Genomic DNA, 21254 nt, shown 5'->3' on the forward strand with positions numbered 1-21254 from the left:
ACCAAAGTATCTGCCAAGGACACACTTACTATCACATTGCTACCATTGAGGTCTGCCACAATTCTGGTGTTGATACGGGCACTCACTTATTAATCAAAATTGCTGCACCTTGGGCTCTACCATTGAAATACAAGTACCCTATCCACCCCCTCCGGAGTCTGATCAGATCCCTCATCCACAAATGGGTCACCTGCAAAAACACAACATCAGCGTTTAAATTCTTTGGATGAGAAAAAAACTCTCAATCTCTTCACTGGGTCACTCAATCCCCTTATGGTCCAGGTGAATTGGGGGTGTCTCACAACACACCCCCCACACCCCCTTCTGGAATCAGCCATTTCAACCATCAGGGACGAACAAATAAACCAGGCATCAGTCGGTCAAAGGTCCTCCCAAAATGACAGCCAACTCCACCCCAGAAAACACAAAGAATATTCTAGATCAACCATCAGCCAGCTAACCCCTCCTCCTCCCATCCCCAAACTGGAACCAGACCCACAGCTTCAGAACTCTTTTCTTCCCCCCACCCCAAACCCTGACACTATGAACGCCAAACCAGATCAAACTGATTTTAAGGCTGCAGCTCCTCCCCCCACCAGCAGAATGAATTAGCACAACAGCACTGCCCAATACAAGGATCAACTATTCCTCAAAAAGAAAAAGAGCCCCATAATCCGTACATTCGTTATATTAATGGATTCCACATCATTCCCATAGAGAAAATAAATTTCAATGGCAGAATATCAAAAACTATATACAGAATATCTCACAAGCCCCTTCAGCCCGCACAAGAAGCCTCAAAGAAACCCTACCCCGCCCCCCATAATTGAACACACCAGGACTTGGAAGTTCTGCCTCCTTGACCGATTTCCCAGGTCGTCAACTTCGCCTTCAACCTTTTATTTTTATTAGCCACCACTGCTATCTTGGCCTTTAACAGCACAAGCTGTTTATCATGCCTCATGTGCGCCTCCTCAACATCTTCCAGAATCTCACCATGTTTTTTCACTATCCCGATGGCTTTGCCAAGTTCCACCTGGACAGGGTCCAACACTTCCTCAATCGACGTACATAATGTCTCAGAGGCCAACTTCCACTGCCGCTTGAAGTGTACGTTAAATTCCATAGCCAGCTCATCCGATAGCACAGAGTTTTTCAAATTGGGGGTTGTGATCCATGGGTGGGTCTTGCAACCCGCAGGTGGGTCGCGGAGCAATCGGTCATGACGTTCCCAATCGCGGGCTAAGTGCCCAATTTATGAATGCTGGCCGTGGCTGGATTGAAGTTGAAAATGCCGGCCATGACCAGCCTTTAAATACTAACGATGGAGTCTTCCCACCAGAGGCGGGCAGCAGGGAGCAAGTCACATAACCAGCACATACGCCACAAGCCCTGTACAGCCGTGCTTTGGGCACAAAATCACAGAGAAGAGATTCCTCCATTTTCGAACTGCCAGCAAGCAAGCAACAGGACTGTGAAAAGCTGAAGACGAGTCATTTTGCAAGAAGGAAGAGTTGGCCAAAGACACATAGGATTACACAACTGAATCTGCTAGAGAGAGCTGCACAGGAGAGTCCATGGCAGAACAAAGCAGTGTTAGTGTGAGCTGTATAGAGAGCCCCAGGGCCTCTGGTGAACAGCCTACCAAGAAGAAATTGAAATTGGGAACAAAGTATAAAAGATGATTTCTTGAGGTATGGCTTTGTTAATTGTGCCAGCGCAAATCGGGACCCAAAGCCTATGTGTATTATATGCAGGTAAGTACTGGCAAATGAGAGTAGGATGATAACTATATCTTAGCTTGCAGACATTTTTTCAATTCTAAACAAACTGAACCTCAAATTGCAAGGGAAGGTTGATGATTGCCTTTGGAACTGTGAAGAAATAGATGTTTTCAAAAAGATATTGGAAGTTTGGCAAATGCGAGTACAAACCCAAAACAACTACATGTTCCCACAAGAATTAGTAAGTGTTAGGAAGGGAACTGTCAATAGACTGTCAAGCCTTAATCAGTCGCAACTGGCTGCGCTGATCAACAGTTTTAGTCCTTACTTTCCAGAGGAAAAGTTTCAGACTTTGAAAGACGTGGAAGAAAAGTATTTTTGAGTTTGAGACCTCAAAATGAAGAGACTGAACTTCTACGCCTCACCTGTGATAGCACAGTAAAAACAAGTCACAAGTAAATGAGGCTGTCTGCATTCTGGGAGAGCGTCTCCAAGTAGTATCCACTGCTGAGTAAACAAATCATTTTGTATTACCCTTCACAACAACCGACATGTGCAAGGTTGGAATTTCTATCCTCACAAAGATGAAGACACCACAAAGGAACTCGCTGAACATTGCACCTGATATGCGCATTGCCCTCTCCTGGAGTGAGAACCAAACAGGTTTCCTGGTCGCATTAAAGGTAAGTAAACATTGCAATAGCATATCCATTGTAATCAGGACAACTGATGACTGCAGCTCTGCCGTCACCACCTTTGCTACTACGTTCTACGACCAGAGTCTGTCAAAGGAATACCTAGTCTGGCTTTCCTGGTTTCTTTCCCCTTCCTTTTGGCCATGAATTCGGTACAGGAGGCAAAATTTTGGACCGCTCTAGAATGTTTTCTAATGAAGATCATCCGAATAAACGGGCAAATAAGTTTACAAAATGCAGATTCCAGCTGGAGCTGCCAAAGATGCGACCTCCTTCTTACATTGTCTATGCGGAGTCTGCACGTTCTCAGTGTCTCTGTGGGTTTCCTCCAGGCGCTCTGGTTTCCTCGCACAAGTGCCGAAAGACGTGCTTGTTCAGAGACTTGGACATTCTGAATTCTCCCGTAGTAGTCCCAAACGTTTGGGAGAAAAACGGCCATGGAAAAGGGGGTTAACGGAAGTCCGCCGGTTAGTGAAAAAGCGCAGGAATTGTAAGGAAAGCGAAGGCTGGAGCACCGGGGAAGCCGCATCACTCACAGCACAAGAAATGACCAAGGTAATGGTTGCGGAACTCGAAAAACAGTTCACAAAACACATGGAAGCGATAAAGGAGATGGTGCAGGTCTGAAAGTGCTGGCGGAGGAGGTGATTGCCCCGGTGAGGACGACGGTATCAAATGGAGGTGCAGGAGCAAGGTGAGACACTGAAGGAAGTGGAAGAGGCATTATCGTAGCACAGTGATCAACTCATCTCGATGGGGAATGAGTTGCGCAGGGTGATAGAGACAACAAGGGTCTGCAAGCCAAAATGGAAGACCTGGAAAACAGATCCAGACGACAGAATCGGAGGATTGTGGGTCTGCCCGAAGGGGTGGAAGGCCCGAGGTCGATGGAGTATTTTGCCACAATGTTGGCGAAGCTATTGGGGGAGGGGGATGATCCCTCCCAATATGAACTGGATCGAGCTCATCGGTCGTGGAGGCTGATACTAAAGGCGAGTGAGCCGCCAAGAGTAGTAACTGTGTTTCCATAGGTATAGAGTGAAGGAGAAAGTCCTGTGCTGGGCAAAGAGAAGCGGGAGATGCAGTGGGCTGGAGCTGGTATACATATATACCAGGACTTTACGGTGGAGCTGGCGAGGAGGCAGGCTGTCTTCAGCCAGGTGAAGAAGGCACTGTACATCAGCAAGGTGCAGTGTGGCATAGTATATCCAGCTAAGTTGAGGGTGACCTACAATTCCAAGGACTTTTACTTTGGAACGGCAGAAGCAGCAGAGGAGTTTGCGAAGGCAGAAGGACTGTGGCAGAATTGAGAATTGGTCGTGTACCGATGTATCCTCATGTAACTTTATTTTTTCACTGCGTGTTGGTGTATGTACTAAATGACTCAACGCTGTATACTTGGACAAGAGAAGAGATGGGACTTTCATTTGCAGTGATGGTTCTTTGGGGGTTGTGTGCTAAAGGGGATTTCTTGGTTTTCCTGGGACTGGGCAAGGGGGAAGGAGACCCGGCGACGGATCACCACGCTGGCCGGTTTAAGCCGGCCAATGAACAGGAGTGAGATGGGGGAAGGGCTGCAGCCATCGGAGCCTGGTAGAACAGGTTCCGGTGAGTCTAGCCAGGGTGAAAAGTTGGGGGGAGGAGCAGAGGTTGGGGGGTGGACTTGACAAGAGGAAGTGGAGGTGAGGAGTCTGGGAAGAGGGGTGGGGCAGTGTCTACAATTCATGGGTGTCATTTACGGTACTCTTTGGGGGATTGGATGGCATTGAATATTAGGCCGGGGGGGGGGGGGGGGGGGGGGGGGGGGGTTGGGGGGTGGACTGTATATGTCAATGGTGACCATAGGCGATTCCTGATTCCTTTTTCTTTTTTCCTTTTCTTTATTTTTCCACCTTGGGAAGGTTTGTTTTATTTGATGCTTATATTGTCAGGTGGGCCGTGGTTTGGGGTGGTGGGAGAATGGGATTGTTGTTATTGATAAAGGGACTGACATTGTTTGTTGGTGGCGTGTAAATTCTGAAGACAATGTGAAAATGTAGAATAAAATTATTTAAAACTATAAATAACTATAGAGTACCTTCTCTGTCATTCTCTCAATTTAAATTGGATGCAATAGTTAACTGCAGACTAACCACTGCCAAATTACATTAAACTCAAAGTATCATTAGCCTTTTGTATAGTTTTATCTACCAGCACCCAACAGTTCAGAAAATCATAGATTTAACCAACCACCCATCTGGATAGCTATCTTTTCCAGAGTGCATAGCCCCAGCATGAAATATTTTATTGAGGAGAGAGAGGTGGACAGGGAATTGCAGAGTCTGGGGCCAAGGGACAGCTGAAGACATTGTGGGATGGTGGAGAAATACAGCATTCCAAAATTAGGATTGCTGCCCATGTTTATAATCCCTCCCATTAAGTGCCAACTGCCCAGCCCCTGTAACCTTTCGACGTTTTAGGTCTGTTACAACCATCCTCAATGTTTGCAAAATCCCATGAGCGGGATTCTCTGCCGGCCGTCACAGAAATCGGGAAACGCGATTGGACGGAGAATCGGTTACGATGGTGAAATCGCGGCGGATGCCGATTTGACGCCAAATCGCAATTCTCAGTCGCCTCAACAGTAAACACTGTTTGCAAATCATTTAATGGGCCTGACCCGATATTCTCCGCGATCGTCCGCCTCCAATAGGCCGAGTTCCCGACGGCATGGTTCACTTGAGCTTTTAAAAATCGTGAAACCGGCATTGTGGCAGGTGAGGGACAGAGAGCCATGACAGCAGGCTGCCAGGCCAGACACTGGTGGGCACGCTGGAGTGGTGGGGTGGGATCTCTGCCAGAGCTGGTGGTCACAGGGAAACTGGCCGAGTGTCAAGGGTGACCCCCCCTCCCCCCGGAATTGGGTGGTGTCCAAGCACATACCACCAATGCCACGGCCTGCAAGTCAGCCATCTTGCTAGGCACCCCATTGGCCACCCACCTTGGCCCCTGGTTCTACAGCGATCACCGGCCGTGTCCCCAACCCCCCCATCCCACCCTCCACCAACCAATCAGCTTCCACCTGCCGGCAGGGCATCAGACTGCCCACCCAGGGCAATGCCCCTACAGGGATGTCGGGTGGGAGCAGAGGAGCTTACACAGGCAAGGGCAGCACTAGACAATGGTACCCCTGGCATCATGGATGCGACAGGGCCAGAGGCCCCCATAGTGCCGGGCATCGACGGGGCCAGGGCGTGGAGATGGGGAGGCATGCAGGGGCAGAGCCCGCAGTGCCAACTGGAGCCATTGTGCAGCCCCTTGGACCTGGTTGGGCACGGGGGTACGCACCATGCTAACATGTCAGCCTTTCACCCCCTGCAGACAATGGATATTGGAATTCAACCAGCAATGGTGGCCTTCCTCCTAGTCAATGCAGCCCTGGAGGAAACACTGCGGCTGTAGAGCGGAAGCCGCTCGAGGAGGACCACGCAACAGCGGAGCCTGCTCCAGCAGAAAAGGAGTTAGCCGGTGAGCGTGCAGCAGCGGAGCGTTCCCCAGAGGAACAGGAGGCAGCAGCCTAGGATGGAGATCCAGCCGCCCAACAGAACAAGGAGGAGGAGTTGCAAAGGAGGCACCGAATGAGGCCTCGTATGCATCATCAGCGGCAGTCATACGAGGATCTGCCAGACCAGGCATGCTATCAAAACTCCTGCTGAGCAGGGAGGCAGTGCAACTTTTCAGCCAGATGATGGCACACTTGGCACAGCGGGGGAATGGGGAGGGACACCCAATTCCGGTTGCCTTCTAGGTGACAGTCACCCTGACAGTCCGCCGAGTGGGGACCTGTCCGGGTTTTCATAGATCTCAGTGCATAGATGCATTTGCGCTGTCACAGAGGCCCTTTATACCGTCGGCACAATACATCCATTTCATTGTGGACCAGGTCGCTGCCATCAACGGGATGCCCTGGGTCCAGGGGTGACCGATGGGATGCATGGCCCCCTACAAGCACCTGCAGATGACAGGCCACTGTACACAAACCGAAAGGAGTTCCACAGGGTGAACGTGCAGTTTTTTAAAAAATAATTTTTATTGAAAAATGTTGATTTTATACATTAAATACCGAAAATAACAATAATATTAACAATCATATACATTCGCCCCATCCCCATGAACCCAGCATTTTAACAACAACGCAAATTAACACACTATAAAGTACAGAATAAACACTACAATAATGCACCCCCCCCCCCCCCCCCGCCCCCCTCCCCCGGGTTGCTGCTGCTATTGACCAAGTTACCTATCTCTGAGCCAGGAAGTCCAGAAAAGGCTGCCATCGTTTATAGAACCCTTGTATTGATCTTCTCAGGGCAAATTTGACCTTTTCCAATTTTATAAATCCCGCCATGTCACTGATCCAGGTCTCCACGCTTGGGTGCCTTGCATCCTTCCATTGTAACAGAATCCTTCGACGGGCTACTAGGGACGCAAAGGCCAGGACACCGGCCTCTTTCGCCTCCTGCACTCCCGGCTCTACCGCAACTCCAAAAATCGCGAGTCCCCACCCTGGTTTGACCCTGGATCCAACCACCCTCGACACCGTCCCCTCCACCCCCTTCCAGAATTCTTCCAATGCCGGGCATGCCCAGAACATATGGGCGTGGTTCGCTGGACTCACCGAACATCTGGTGCACCTGTCCTCACCCCCAAAGAACCTACTCATCCTAGTCCCGGACATGTGGGCCCGGTGCAGCACCTTAAATTGGATTAAACTAAGCCTCGCACATGAGGAGGAAGAGTTGACTCTCTCCAAGGCATCCGCCCAAGTCCCGTCCTCTATCTGCTCCCCGAGTTCCTCCTCCCATTTAGCCTTCAGCTCCTCCACTGACGACTACTCCACCTCCTGCATTACCTTATAGACGTCAGACACCTTCCCCTCTCCTACCCACACCCCCGAAAGCACTCTGTCCATCGTCCCCTGCGAGGGCAGCAAAGGGAATCCCTCTACCTGTCGCCTAGCAAACGCCTTTACCTGCAGGTATCTGAACATGTTCCCTTGGGGAAGGCCAAATTTATCTTCCAGTTCCCCCAGGCCCGCAAACCTCCCGCCAATAAACAGGTCCCTCAATTTGCTGATGCCCGCCCTTTGCCACCCCCTGAATCCCCCATCCGTGTTCCTCGGGATGAACCGATGGTTGCCACCCAGTGGAGCCTCCATCGAGCCCCCTGTTTCCCCCCGATGCCGTCTCCACTGTCCCCAGATTCTTAGGGTCACCGCCACCACCGGGCTCGTGGTAAACCTCTTAGGGGAGAGCGGCAACGGTGCCGTTACCATGGCACCCAGGCTCGTACCTCTACATGACGCCATCTCCATTCTTTTCCACGCCGCCCCTCCCCCCTCCATCACCCATTTACGCACCATTGACACATTGGCTGCCCAATAGTACCCCAGAAGGTTGGGCAGCGCCAGCCCGCCTCTATCCCTTCCTCGCTCCAGGAACACCCTCTTCACTCTCGGAGTCCCATGTGCCCACACAAAGCTCAGAATACTGCTGGTCACTCTCCTAAAGAAGGCCCTGGGGATAAAGATGGGCAGGCACTGAAAAAGGAACAAGAACCTCGGAAGCTCCGTCATTTTGACGGACTGTACCCTCACCGCCAACGACAATGGCAGCATGTCCCACCTCCTGAACTCCTCCTCCATCTGATCTACCAGTCTGGTGAAGTTATGCTTGTGAAGAGTCCCCCAGTCCCTGGCCACCTGCACCCCCAGGTACCTAAAGCTCTCCCCTGCCCGCCCAAGCGGGAGCCTACCAATTCCTTCCTCCTGGTCTCCAGGATGCACCACAAACACCTCGCTCTTGCCTAAGTTTAATTTATAACCTGAAAAGCTCCCAAACTCGGCTAGCAACTCCATCACTCCCGGCATCCCTCCCACCGGGTCCGCCACATACAGTAACAGGTCGTCGGCATACAACGACACCCTATGTTCCTCTCCACCTCGCACCAAGCCTCTCCACCTCTCTGAATCTCTCAACGCCATCGCCAGCGGCTCGATTGCCAGTGCAAACAACAAGGGGGACAGGGGGCAACCCTGCCTGGTCCCTCGGTAAAGCCGGAAGTACTCCGACCTCCTCCTATTCGTGGCCACGCACGCCACCGGGGCCTAATATAGCAGCCTTACCCATCTAATGAACCCTTCACCAAATCCAAACCTCCCCAACACTTCCCCACTCCACTCTATCGAAGGCCTTCTCCGCATCCAGCGCCACCACTATCTCTGCCTCCCCCTCAATCGCCGGCATCATGATGACATTCAGCAATCTCCGTACATTCGTGTTCAGCTGCCTTCCCTTCACAAAACCTGTCTGGTCCTCGTGCACAACCCCTGGCACACAGTCCTCTATCCTGGTGGCCAGGATTTTTGCCAGCACCTTAGCATCCACGTTGAGGAGAGATATGGGCCTGTATGAACCACACTGCTGGGGGTCCTTGTCCTTCTTTAAAATTAACGAGATCAGCGCCCGCGACATCGTCGGGGGCAAAGTCCCCCCTTCCCACGCTTCGTTGAGTGTCCGCACCAGCAAGGGGCCCACTAGGTCCACAAACTTTTTATAAAATTCCACCGGGAACCCATCCGGCCCCGGTGCCTTCGCTGACTGCATCTGCCCAAGCCCCTTAACGAGCTCCTCCAGCTCAATCGGCGCACCCAGCCCCTCCACCTTCTCCTCCTGCACCTTCGGGAAAGAAAGCCTGTCAAGGAACCGCTCCATTCCCCTCCTCTCCCCCGTTGGCTCCGACCGGTACAGTTCCCCGTAAAAGTCCTTGAAGACCTCATTCACCTCTACCCCCTTCCGCACCACATTCCACTCTTGTCTCTCACTCCAGCAATCTCCTTAGCCGCATCCCGCTTACGGAGCTGATGAGCCAGCATCCTCCTCGCCTTTTCACCATGTTCGTACACTTCCCCTTGTGCCTTCCTCCACTGTGCCTCCGCCTTTCTAGTGGTCAGCAAATCAAATTTAGCCTGCAGGCTGCGCCTCTCCCCCAACAGTCCCTCCTCTGGTGCCTCTGCATACCTCCTGTCCACCTCCAGCATCTTTCCCACCAGTCTATCCCTCTCACTCCTCTCGTTCCTCTCCCTGTGTGCCCGGATGGATATCAGCTCCCCACAAATTACTGCCTTCAGGGCTTCCCAGACCATCCCCACCTGAACCTCCCCCGTATCATTCACCTCGAGGTACCCCTCAATACTTGCCCGGACCCTCCTACACACATCCTCCTCCGCCAACATCCCCACATCCAACCGCAACAACGGACGTTGGTCCCGCACCTCCCCCATCTCCAACTCTATCCAGTGCGGAGCGTGGTCGGAGATTGCAATGGCCGAATACTCGGCCTCCTCCACTCTCGGAATCAGTCCCCTACTCACCACGAAGAAATCTATCCGAGAGTAGACCCTATGTACGTGGGAGAAGGAAGAGTACTCGCGTGCCCTCGGCCTCACAAACCTCCATGGATCCACTCCACCCATCTGATCCATAAACCCTCTCAGTACCTTGGCCGCCGCCGGCCTCCTACCCGTCCTAGAGCTGGACCGATCCAGTGAAGGATCCAACGCCGTATTAAAGTCCCCCCCCTATGATCAGACCTCCCGCCTCCAGATCCGGGATCCGTCCCAACATACGCCTCAGAAAGCCCGCATCGTCCCAATTTGGGGCATACACACTAGCCAGTACCACCTTCTCTCCTTGTAGCCTGCCCCTAACCATAACATACCTACCCCCCTTATCCGCCACCACCTCCAATGCCTCAAACAACACATTTTTCCCCACCAGAATCGCCACTCCCCGGTTCTTCACATCCAACCCAGAGTGGAAAAGCTGCCCCACCCATCCCTTCCTCAGGCGGACCTGGTCCGCCACCCTCAGGTGGGTCTCCTGAAGCATGGCCACATCTGCCTTTAGCCCCTTCAGGTGAGCCAGTACCCTCGACCGCTTCACCGGCCCATTCAGCCCTCTCACATTCCAGGTGACCAACCGGATCAGAGGGCGTCCCGCCCCCCCCTCCCCCGTCGGCTAGCCATAGCCCGTCGACTGCCCGCCCCAGGCCAGCACCCCCTGCCCGACCCCGTCCCCATAGCGATAACCCCTCACCTCTGTCCCCCCAGCCCCCACCAGCTCCTTCTTGACCCTACCAGCAGCAACCCGGTATTCCCCTTTCCGCCCCTCCCTTCCCCCCCCAGGCTAGGAACCCTCCCAGCAGCGAACCGTCCTCCATTGTACTTCCGTGGGTCAGCTAACTTCTGCTGACCCCGGAAACTCTCGCCAATAGCGCGACCCCTCCCGAAGTGGGATCATCCCCCAATCTATCCCTCCTCCAGGCACCGCTCCAGCGCGGTGAAGAACCAGTTAAGGCCCCGCCTCCCCCGTCATCGTCACCACCCGCCACCCCCGCAGCGCGGGAAACCAGAGGGAAGCCCGCGCTTTCGCCCTGCCCCACCACACCTTTCTGACGCAGCTCCCAAATATCAGCCCCACTCCATACCCCCACTCCGACATAGAATACAACAGACCCCCCCGACCCTCCCCTCAAGATACACAGCCCAAACAATGCCCCACAGCACAAGAACAAGAACATAGCAGAACAACCCCTCCGTAAATAAGCATATCAAAATTGCAAAAGTACTAAAACAAGAAGAAAAAAAACAGAAGAAAAAGAGAACACAGCAACAGCAGAATCCAGCACTAATATCTTACAGCCGACCTCGCAACCCCCAACCCCTAGTTCAAGTCCAGTTTCTCCGTCCGCACAAAGGCCCACGCCTCCTCCGGGGAATCGAAATAATGGTGCCGGTCCAAATAAGTTACCCACAGGCGCGCGAGCTGCAACATTCCGAACTTTATCTTTTTTCTATAAAGCACCTCTTTCGTCCGATTAAATCCGGACCGCCGCTTAGCCACCTCCGCACTCCAGTCCTGGTAGATCCGTACTACCCCATTCTCCCAATTGCTGCTCTTCACCTTGTTGGCCCAGCGCAGCACGCACTCCCGATCACTGAACCGGTGGAACCTCACCAGCACCGCACGCGGGGGTTCATCTTCCTTGGGCCTCCTGGCGAACACCCGGTGCGCTCCCTCCAGCTCCAAGGGCAGATGGAAAGACCCGGCCCCCACTAGCGAATTCAGCATTACAGCCACGTAGGCTGTCAGGTCCGATCCCTCCAGCCCCTCCGCAAGGCCCAAGATCTGCAGGTTTTTCCGCCTCATGCGGTGATCAAGCTCCTCGAAGCGTTCCTGCCACTTCTTGTGGAGTGCCTCTTGCCCCTCCACCTTACTCACGAGGACCACGGCCTCCTCCTCTCGTTCAGCGGCCTGCGTCTGCAACTCCTTGATGGCAGCACCCTGGGTGGACTGAATCTCTGACAGCCTTCTGTTCGTTTCCTGCAGAGAGCTCAGTACCTCATCCTTGAATTCTTTAAAGCAGCGCAGGAGATCAGTTTGTTGCTCCTGGGCCCAGAGCCCCCATTCCTCTGGAGCTCTGTCGGCGGCCATCTTGGATCCCTTCCCCCGTTTTTTCTGAGGAGCTGCTGCTGTTTTTTCCACCTTTCCACTCCAAGTTCGAGGCATGGACTGCGGGGAAAGTCGTTCAGCACACCTTCCCCCACCGGGAGACGTCGAAAAATTTCCGTTTTGGACTCTCAAAAGAGCCGAAAAGTCTCTTTAAAACGGGAGCTCCCAAATGTGTGGCTTCCTACTCCATCACAGCCACCGGAAGTCGTGAACGTGCAGTTGATATATGACCGTCAGAAGCATCATGCACGTCTGCGTCCAATACCCTGGCAGTGTGTACAATCCCATCATCCTGGCATACTCGACAATTCCTGACATGTTGGTGATGCACCCCCCCCCCCCCCCCCCCCCCCGCCCCCTCCTCCACCCCCACTCTCTCAACTGGGGCATGGCTCCCAGGGGTTTCTCACTGCGGTCGTGGCTGATGACCTCTATCCGGAAGTCACAGACCAAAAGCGAGACCTGTTACAACATCACCCATGCTGCAACCAGGAGCTTGATAGAGCGGTGCTTCAGCCTCCTGAAGATGTGGTTTAGGTGTCTGGACCACTCTGGAGTATGACACGGAGGATCGCCCACATTGTGGCTGCCTGCTGCATCGTCCACAACATCATGAAGCAGAGGGACGACATGCTGGACGAGGAAGATGAACACCAGTCCGACAAGTGGATGCGGGGGAGGGCGAGGATGGGCAGGACATGGGGCTCAAGCAGGCATGGAGGCCACATGAGGTGCGCTCCAGGAACAACGAGCACGGGACGCTCTGATCACCTCCAGGTTCACCAATTAGGGGGACAAGGAAGATGAACACCAGTCCGACAAGTGGATGCGGGGGAGGGCGAGGATGGGCAGGACATGGGGCTCAGGCAGGCATGGAGGCCATACGAGGTGCGCTCCAGGGACAACAAGCACGGGACGCTCTGATCACCTCCAGGTTCACCAATTAGGGGGACGTGGGAACTGGCCAGGGGCCTGGACACAGCACCTCACACCCACACACCCCATTCCGGCCACCCCCATGCCTGCAACCCCCTCCGTGATAGTTACCAGCAACACTACACGGTGCAAGCCCTGGGTTGGCCTTAACAGCAGGTCTGGACCATGGGATGGAGGATGATGAACCCGCTTGTCCGACTCCTGCCTACAGTAGCACTTTACACCATCCAACTGGGTGATCCCTACATGCGAGCTGGCCATTCCATCACACGGTCCCATTGGATCCCTTGTGTGACAATGGTGGGGACGATCGGGGGGGGGGGGGGGGGGGGGGGGGGGCAGGCCACGCACAGCGTCCGCCTATACACCCCCCCCATCCTCCGTAGCCCCTCTCTGGCCATCCCAGACAAGCCCACCCCACACACGCATCTCTCTGGCCATCCCAGTCAAGCCCACCCCACACACGCATCCGACAGAGCATTGAGGCAGGTTGTAAGTGTTTTTTGGGGGGTTTTCAGAAAATATTTTATTGAAGCATTTGAAATTTTCAGTTTTAACATTTCTTAAACAACCAAGCAGGCGGGCAAAAAACATTAAAAAATAACATTCCCTACTACCCCCTCCCTAGTTCCTAATTACCTGCACACCAAGTTCCCTGTCCTCGTCTTACACTACCATGCCTCCTATTTTCCAACCCCCTCCCCTTTTCCCCTCCCCCCACTTACTGATGTTCAATTTTCCTTGAAAAAGTCGATGAACGGCTGCCACCTCTGGGCAAACCCCTGAATTGAACCTCTCAAGGCAAACTTAATGAAATGAAATGAAATGAAAATTGCTTATTGGCACGAGTCGGCTTCAATGAAGTTACTGTGAAAAGCCCCTAGTCGCCACATTCCGCCGCCTGTTCGGGGAGGCTGGTACAGGAATTGAACCGTGCTGCTGGCCTGCCTTGGTCTGCTTTAAAAGCCAGCGATTTATCCCAGTATGCTAAACCAGCCCCTAATCTTTTCCAGCCTGAGAAACCCTGCCATGTCGCTGACCCACACTCCTGACTTTGGAGGCTCCGAGTCCCTCCATCCCAGCAAAATCCAACTCCGGGCCACCAGGGAGGAGAGGACCAGAAGAACATCGGTCTCCCTCCCCTCCTGGATCTTCCGACGCTCCAAATATTGCCAATTCTGGACTCGGAGTCACCTTCCCTTCCAGGACCGTTGACATGACATCCGCAAATCCCTGCCAGAATCCATTCAACTTCGGACACACCCAAAACATATGTACATGATTCGCCAGGCTTCCCCCACAGCGTCCACACCTATCTTCCACTTCCTGAAAAAACCTACTCATCCAGGTCAAAGTCATATGAGCCCTATGAACTGGATCAGGCGAAGCCTGGCACACGACGAGGATGAATTGACTCTCCTCAAGGCCTTTTCCATAGTCAGACTTCCAACTTCCCTCCCAACTCTTCCTCCCACTTCCTCTTCACCTCCCCGATTGGGACCCCTTCCCACTCCATCAATTCCTTGTATATCTCAGAGACCCTCCCCTCCCCAACCCCCGTTTTTGACATCACCTTATCCTGTAGTCCCCTCAGCACCCTGTGGGCCCGGTCCACCTCCAACAGCTTGGGAACACACCTTATCAGCTTCTCCAGCATCTTCCCCACATACGCACAGGCATCCAATCCTTCCTTCCACTCTGGCAGACCAACGAACTGGATATTTTGTCTCCGAGAATGGTTCTTCAGGTCCTCCACTTACTCCAGCAGTCGTTTCCGTTGGTCCTGTAGCATTCCGATCTCCGCTGCCATTGCAGTGGACTGTTCCTCTCGTTCCTCTGCCAGCTCCTCCAGCCTCTGGATCGCCTGTCCCCGAGTTGTCTATCTCTCCTCCACACGGTCGACCACCACTCTAATCGAGTCCACCGCCCGGGCCAGGCCCTCCGCACACTCCTTGCGATGTTTAGTGAACTTCTCAGTCAGGAAGTTCACCAACTGGTCCATCGGCCATTGAGATGGCGAGGTCAGACCCTACGTCCCTGCCATTGCCTCCTTCAAACTCACTTCCAACCAACTTTTGATACCTCCTTTTTTGATTTTTCCCTGGGCGCAGCTCCATAAACTAGGGGTCACCTCCTACTCTTCTCGCTTTTACACCTTTATTTTTGAAAAATTCCTGTGGAAACCCAGCTTAAAAACCACAAAAAGACCACCAAGAGCGGGAGCTGCCAAATGTGCGACCTTTCACTCCATGGCCCCTACCGGAAGTTGGTTGTAACAGTGTTAATAGGTGTTTAATCTGCATAACTACTTACAGATACATGCCCCAGCCCCTATAACGCAAGTGCCCTGCACCAATGCCAAATTATCTGGTGTCTAACCTTCTGGCCTTACGAGCCCTAATGCTACATCTAGGTGGATCCCCACATGGTGCATCAGGTGTAGAGGCGTCCTTCTGTGATTCCCACCCTGCAATCTGGGTCCCTGTTGGCAGCCATCTTCTGGAGCACCCGGGCTTGGATGGACCCAGCTGCTGCCCAGGTTCCCAGGTGGCGAGTTACTGTTCTGCACACTGCCCACCAGATGTGCCAGGGACAGGAGGTGGGACGAGACCAAGGTGCTGCAGTGTTCTGGCACCTTCACTTCAGGAATCACCTGCACAGCCCCATCACCTCCTCCTCTCTGGGGTGCCCAATGGCCCCCAGGCTACTCCATGGGACAGAAATCTGAGCGGGGCTATCCCCTGAGACTTCCTGCCCCCTGGTGCTGCCAGTCCTGGAGGCCCGCTCTGGTCTTGACCAGGGGCTGCATGCTGGAGGCCATGGAGCACAGGGAGTGGACTATCACCGTCTGGAACTGCACCACATCACCCATTGACCTTTCTGGGCCCCTGTCACATCATCCAGTGACTGCGTCACCTCCCTCTGTGTCTGCATCACGTCAGCCAATGCCTGGGCATTCCACCAACATTCTCAGCCATGACCCGCTGTGACTGGACCACAGAGGAGCGTGACTGTAATTTTTAGGAATTGACGCACATGTCATGGGGAAATGCAACTCAGCGGGGTCTCGCATCCTCACCTGCGGCCGATCTCCACCCCGGTGACCTCCCTTCCCTCCAGGCCGCCAACCACCTCCAGGACCCTCTGCTCAGCAAAGGTGAGGGGCTGCAAGTCCGCTGGTCCCCCTCCAGTTTTCTCCCGCATCCAGCGGTTATGCGTTTCCTTCTCCTGGGAGGGGTGAGAGAAACAGAAAACGACAGCATTAGGCAGTCCAACACATGCATCCCAGGTCGGTAACTGATGGCCTCAGTGGCCCGGGCATCCGACCATGGTGACCAGTATGATTGTCGACATGTGGCACAGGTTGGGGATTCGGCTGCCCTCCTGGTGGAGGGGGTGGGGTTACAGGTATGTGGGACAAGGGTTAGTGCCAAGGGCACAGTGTTGCTTACTCACCCTGGCCTTTCTGAGGAGCTTGTGCAGTTTATCCTGCACTGCCAGCCAGTCCAAACGATGTTGCTGGTGGCATACATCGCCTGTCACCTGTGTCCAGGCAAGGTGGGCAGCAGATGGCAGCCTCCTTCCTGGGCCAGGGTACCCACCTCTTCTCCACCGTGTCCAGGAGGGTCTCCAGCTCGGCGTCTGTAAATCGTGGTGCTGTTCTCCTCACTGCCATCTTGTTGGCTGGGATGGCGTGTGTGTGAAGTGCAGCATGTGTATGTGGCCGCAGCTAGTCAGCTTCCATGTGTCAATCGAGAATCTAGCGAATCCCGCAGTTTGTCATTGGAATCGATTGTGTTCCACATGGCACCAATATTAGACCCTCAATAGTCACTGAATTAGACCAGCTGCAATGCCAGTTTTGCTGTCGTGGAATTCCAGGAATCCTGCACCCACATCAACACGCAAGTCTCAGGAGCGGAGGATCCAGGCCCATATTTTTCTGTCTTGGTAAATTTCATAATTGTGCTCCCGCCATCCATGTACAGAGAACGAAAGTAGTCCAGCTACTTTCCCTTGGGAGGCATAATTTGTTGACTTTTCTAATATGATGGAATACTTCTATCCTAATACCTGAAAGCAAGTGTCAACTATTAAAAGGAAAGCAAGTGTCAACTATTAAAATGAAAACAACCATCACTGTAATAAAAAGTGCGCATGTTAGCAATCAGCTAACATTAGTCCTCCATAGCATGGGGCCGGTATGATCGTCTTCTGGTGAGAAATAACGTGATAAAATAGGGAGATGTGAGGATCTAACGTCGGGGACCTTTCCCAGTTACATTTCAAAAATATATCGCAGCATTTACCTACACTCATCCGCTGAAGTGAAATAAATAAAATACAACATCTCGGAAAAAAACACCATAAGAGTTGTTGAGGCCATCCGTTCAATAATTTCCACACAAACAAGTTAGATCTCAGATACGTCCGCCCCTCCTTCTGTCTCTCGCGCGCTTTTATTCGAATCACCTTTGGGACCCACCTCTGTCCGAAGCCCCGATTGGTCGTCTGGCTACAACCCTCCTGTTGTCATTGGACAGAGCAGGCACCGGCCGAACGCAGCGTAGCCGCTGGACGGACTGCTCTCGAGCTGAACCGCTTCTTCCAACTGCCTGCGCTCGCGCTGACGGGGGCGGGGGCGGGGGGGGGGGGGGGGGGACAGTCAAGCCAATAAAGAATCGAATCATATAATCCCAACTGTGCAGAAAGGAGGCCATTTGGCCCGTCGAGCATGCAGAGTACCCTCCCCCCCCCCCCCCCCCCCCATAACCCCTCTCAGTCACTATGGGGCAATTTAGTCTGGCCAGTCCATCCAACCACGCATATTCCTTGTGACTATGGGAGGAAACCCAAGGGGTAGAATGTGCAAACTCCATGTAGGCAGTGAGCCAAGGGCGGAATTGAACCCTGGTCTCTGGCGCTGTGAGGTACCAGTGCTAACTACTGCGCCAACATAGTGACTCCAAGCCTTTCATGGTTTTGAACACTCCTATCAAATCTCCTCTCAGCCTTCTTTTCTCCAAGGAAATGAGTCCCAACTTCTCCAATCTACATAACAGAAGTTTCTCATCCCTGGAACAATTCTAATAAACCGCTTGCGCTCTCCAATTCTTCACATTCTTCTTAAAATGTGGTTGCTCACAACTGTGCACAATACTCCAGCTGAGATCTCACTGGTAGTGTCTTATACAAGTTCAATATAACTTCCTTGCTCTTCTACGCTAATCGTCTATTAATAAAGATGTGGCGATGCCAGCATTGGACTGGGGTGAGCACAGTAAGAAGTCTTACAACACCAAGTTAAAGTCCAACAGGTTTGTTTCGAATCACTAGCTTTCGGAGCACTGCTCCTTCCTCAGGTGAGTCACAATTCTTCAGTGTCTCGATAGCGGTGACAGCATGTTGCTTAAATTCTTCCCCCATGTGACCGGGCCGTCCAAACACGGACCGTCATTGTCACGGCCTACAAGGCAGGCATATTGCTGCGCATCCCACTGATCATCTATAGTGGTCCATGGTTCTGCAGAGTGCCACCGGCCATATTGCCCACCACCCCTCACACCCCAGCCACCACCCTCCGTCATACCACCCCCCTCAACTGGCCACCACCCACTGGCAGGGCATCACAAGGCCCGCCCAAGGGCAACGTCCACAGTAGCCCTTACAGGAGGGGATGCCAGATGGGGAGCGTACCGCTCGCATGGGTAGAGCCAGCCAACAGTACCCCTGGCAGCAGGGACAGGTGCCAGGCCAGAGGCCCTCAGTGCCGGGCACCGATGAAGCCAGGGTTGCGGAGAAGAGGAAAGAGGGGGTGGGACATGCCTGGAACATGCGGGCAGGGTCCGCAGTGCAAACCAGGCCAGCCATGCAGCCCATTGGACCTGGTTGGGCATGGGGGCATGCACCATGCTAACAGGTCGGTCTTTCACCCGCTGCAGACAATGGATATTGGAATTCAACCACAATGGTTGCTTTCCTCCTAGTCACTGCAGCCCTGAAGGATGCACTGCAGTTGTACGAGCTGGAGCTGCCCGAGGAAGAGGACCATGCAACAGAGGAACAGGAGGCAGCAGGTGAGGACGGATGGCCAACTGCCCAACAGGCCGAGTAGGACGTGGGAAAGAAGCACCCATGAGGCCTCCTATGTACCTACCATTTCAGACATGCCTTCTGTGGTCATATGTCTGTGAATAGTATTGTACATAGTTAGCAATGCAACCTCCAACCAGCTGGTGGTGTCAAACCCTGGTCACGTGACATGGGAGACTGATCAATTGGTAATAAGGCAGGGCAGCACGGTGGCCTAGTGGTTAGCACAACCACCTCACGGCGCTGAGGTCCCAGGTTCGATCCCGGCTCTGGGTCACTGTCCGTGTGGAGTTTGCACATTCTCCCCGTGTCTGCGTGGGTTTCGCCCCCACAACCCAAAAATGTGCAGAGTAGGTGGATTGGCCACGCTAAATTGCCCCTTAATTGGAAAAAATAATTGGGTAATCTAAATTTATTAAAAAAAAAAAAAAAATTGGTAATAAGGCATATAACAGGACAGTTGCACATCGGGTAGTTCCAGAGCAACCTAGTCTTTATAGTATTCTGTATGTTATCCTTCCACTATCAGTCATGATTGTCAGTGAGACTCGTCAAGACTGAGCCACGCTTCTGGCACCACCATTCAAGATGCAGATGTCGTGCTCCAGACTTTCCAATGCGGTCGCCTCCTGAGCAGTGTTGACCTGTCAGTGACTGTTATAGTTAATAGGTCGGTACTGACTTGCTTCCTTCTGATATGAATTACATCACAACCTTATGATAAGAAATCGGTGTAACTGCCAAATCCATCAACCACCAAATATGCCTGGACCACCTGCACCTCAGGGACTGCAGCAGTTCAAGGTGGAAGCTCATCATTACCTTCTCAAGGATAACTAAGGATGGGAAATAAATGTTGGCCTACCCAGCAATGCCCACACCCATGATGAGACCATCAATTCACCCGACATGTGGTTAGAAGTGAACAGTGGTTTTAATCGTCTTACAACAGAGCCTGCCTGTGACGAGATGAACTCCAGATGAACTGGCAGACAGGCTCTCAGCATCAACCTTTATACTTCTGGTTAGGGGAGGAGCCATGGGTGGAGCCATGAGCGGAGCCACGGGTGGAGCCCAGTACAAGCTCCTCATCTCCCCCTATGGGTAGAGCCGCGCAACTACACGTGATCCAATACAATATACAGGCTCAACACATGTTGTACAATACAGTGTGGATTATTAGTATTTATAATTCACCACATTCACCCCCTGTAAAAATATCAAGTCCGGCGGGGGTGATGGTTTACAGATTGAGTCTGTCCGGTGGTCGAGTTGTCCATTGTGATCAGCGGAGCACCGGGGTTGCAGCCCCTTCTGGTGGCTGGATGATCATGGTCGGTTGGGGTACGATGGCGGTCTCCAGGGGTTATTCTGTCTGAGCTTCATACCCGTCTGGTTCGAGTGGGGGTGCTGGAAGCTTGCGGGCGCGTGGAACATGTGCAGCGAACTGGTAGGCGCGGTGTGGTGGGGTGCAGCGAGTTGGGTGGGATGTAGTGTGAGGGGTACCTCGGCGGTGGTAGTGGTGGGGTTTGATCCTGCAGGCGCTAGGTCCCGGAGGGATACGGTGTCCTGACGGCCGTTAGGGTACTCTATGAAGGCGTATTGGGGGTTCGAGTGCAGTAGAAGCACTTTTTCTACTAGTGGGTCAGTTTTGTGTGCCCTAACGTGCTTCCAGAGGAGTACTGGGCCCGGTGTCTTTAACCATGCCAGGAGCGAAGCCCCCGTGGTAGTGCCCCTGGAAAAAATAAAGAGCCGCTCGTGAGGGGTCTGGTTGGTGGCAGTACATAAGAGGGACCTAATAGCGTGGAGTGCGTCTGGGCACTCCCTGACTTCCTGCCAATGGGAGATCGGGAGATTCCTGGACCGGAGGGTCAGGAGGACGGTCTTCCAGACCGTAGCATTCTCCCTCTCCACCTGCCCGTTCCCACTGGGGTTATAGCTGGTAGTCCTGCTCGAGGCGATGCCCTTGTCGAGCAGGTTCTGACGCAGCTCGTCGCTCATAAAGGACAAACCCCGGTCGCTGTGTACATAGCTGGGGAAACCAAACAGGGTGAAGATACTATGCAGGGCCCTAATGACTGTGTGGGAGGTCATATCGGGGCACGGGATAGCAAAAGGGAATCGGGAGAACTTGTCGATGACATTCAGGAAATACACATTCCGGTTAGTCGAGGGGAGTGGCCCTTTGAAATCGATAGCGAGGCGTTCAAAGGGCCTAGAAGCCTTGACGAGGTGGGCCCTGTCTGGTCTGTAGA

General features: G+C 53.2%; 1 protein-coding gene across 1 annotated transcript in view; it reads right to left on the bottom strand.

The window, feature by feature from the left end:
- The window catches only part of LOC119953484 (cation channel sperm-associated protein subunit delta-like), a 760311-nt gene extending 742980 nt beyond the window's left edge, over positions 1–17331 (bottom strand). Inside the window, exon 1 of the mRNA XM_038777815.1 lies at positions 17217–17331. Coding sequence (XP_038633743.1) covers positions 17217–17293 — 77 coding nt within the window. The 5' untranslated portion in view covers positions 17294–17331. The remainder of the gene's footprint in view (positions 1–17216) is intronic.
- Positions 17332–21254: the final 3923 nt, after the last annotated feature.

The sequence above is a fragment of the Scyliorhinus canicula genome, chromosome 18 (assembly GCF_902713615.1).
Source record: "Scyliorhinus canicula chromosome 18, sScyCan1.1, whole genome shotgun sequence".
NCBI lineage: Eukaryota > Metazoa > Chordata > Chondrichthyes > Carcharhiniformes > Scyliorhinidae > Scyliorhinus > Scyliorhinus canicula.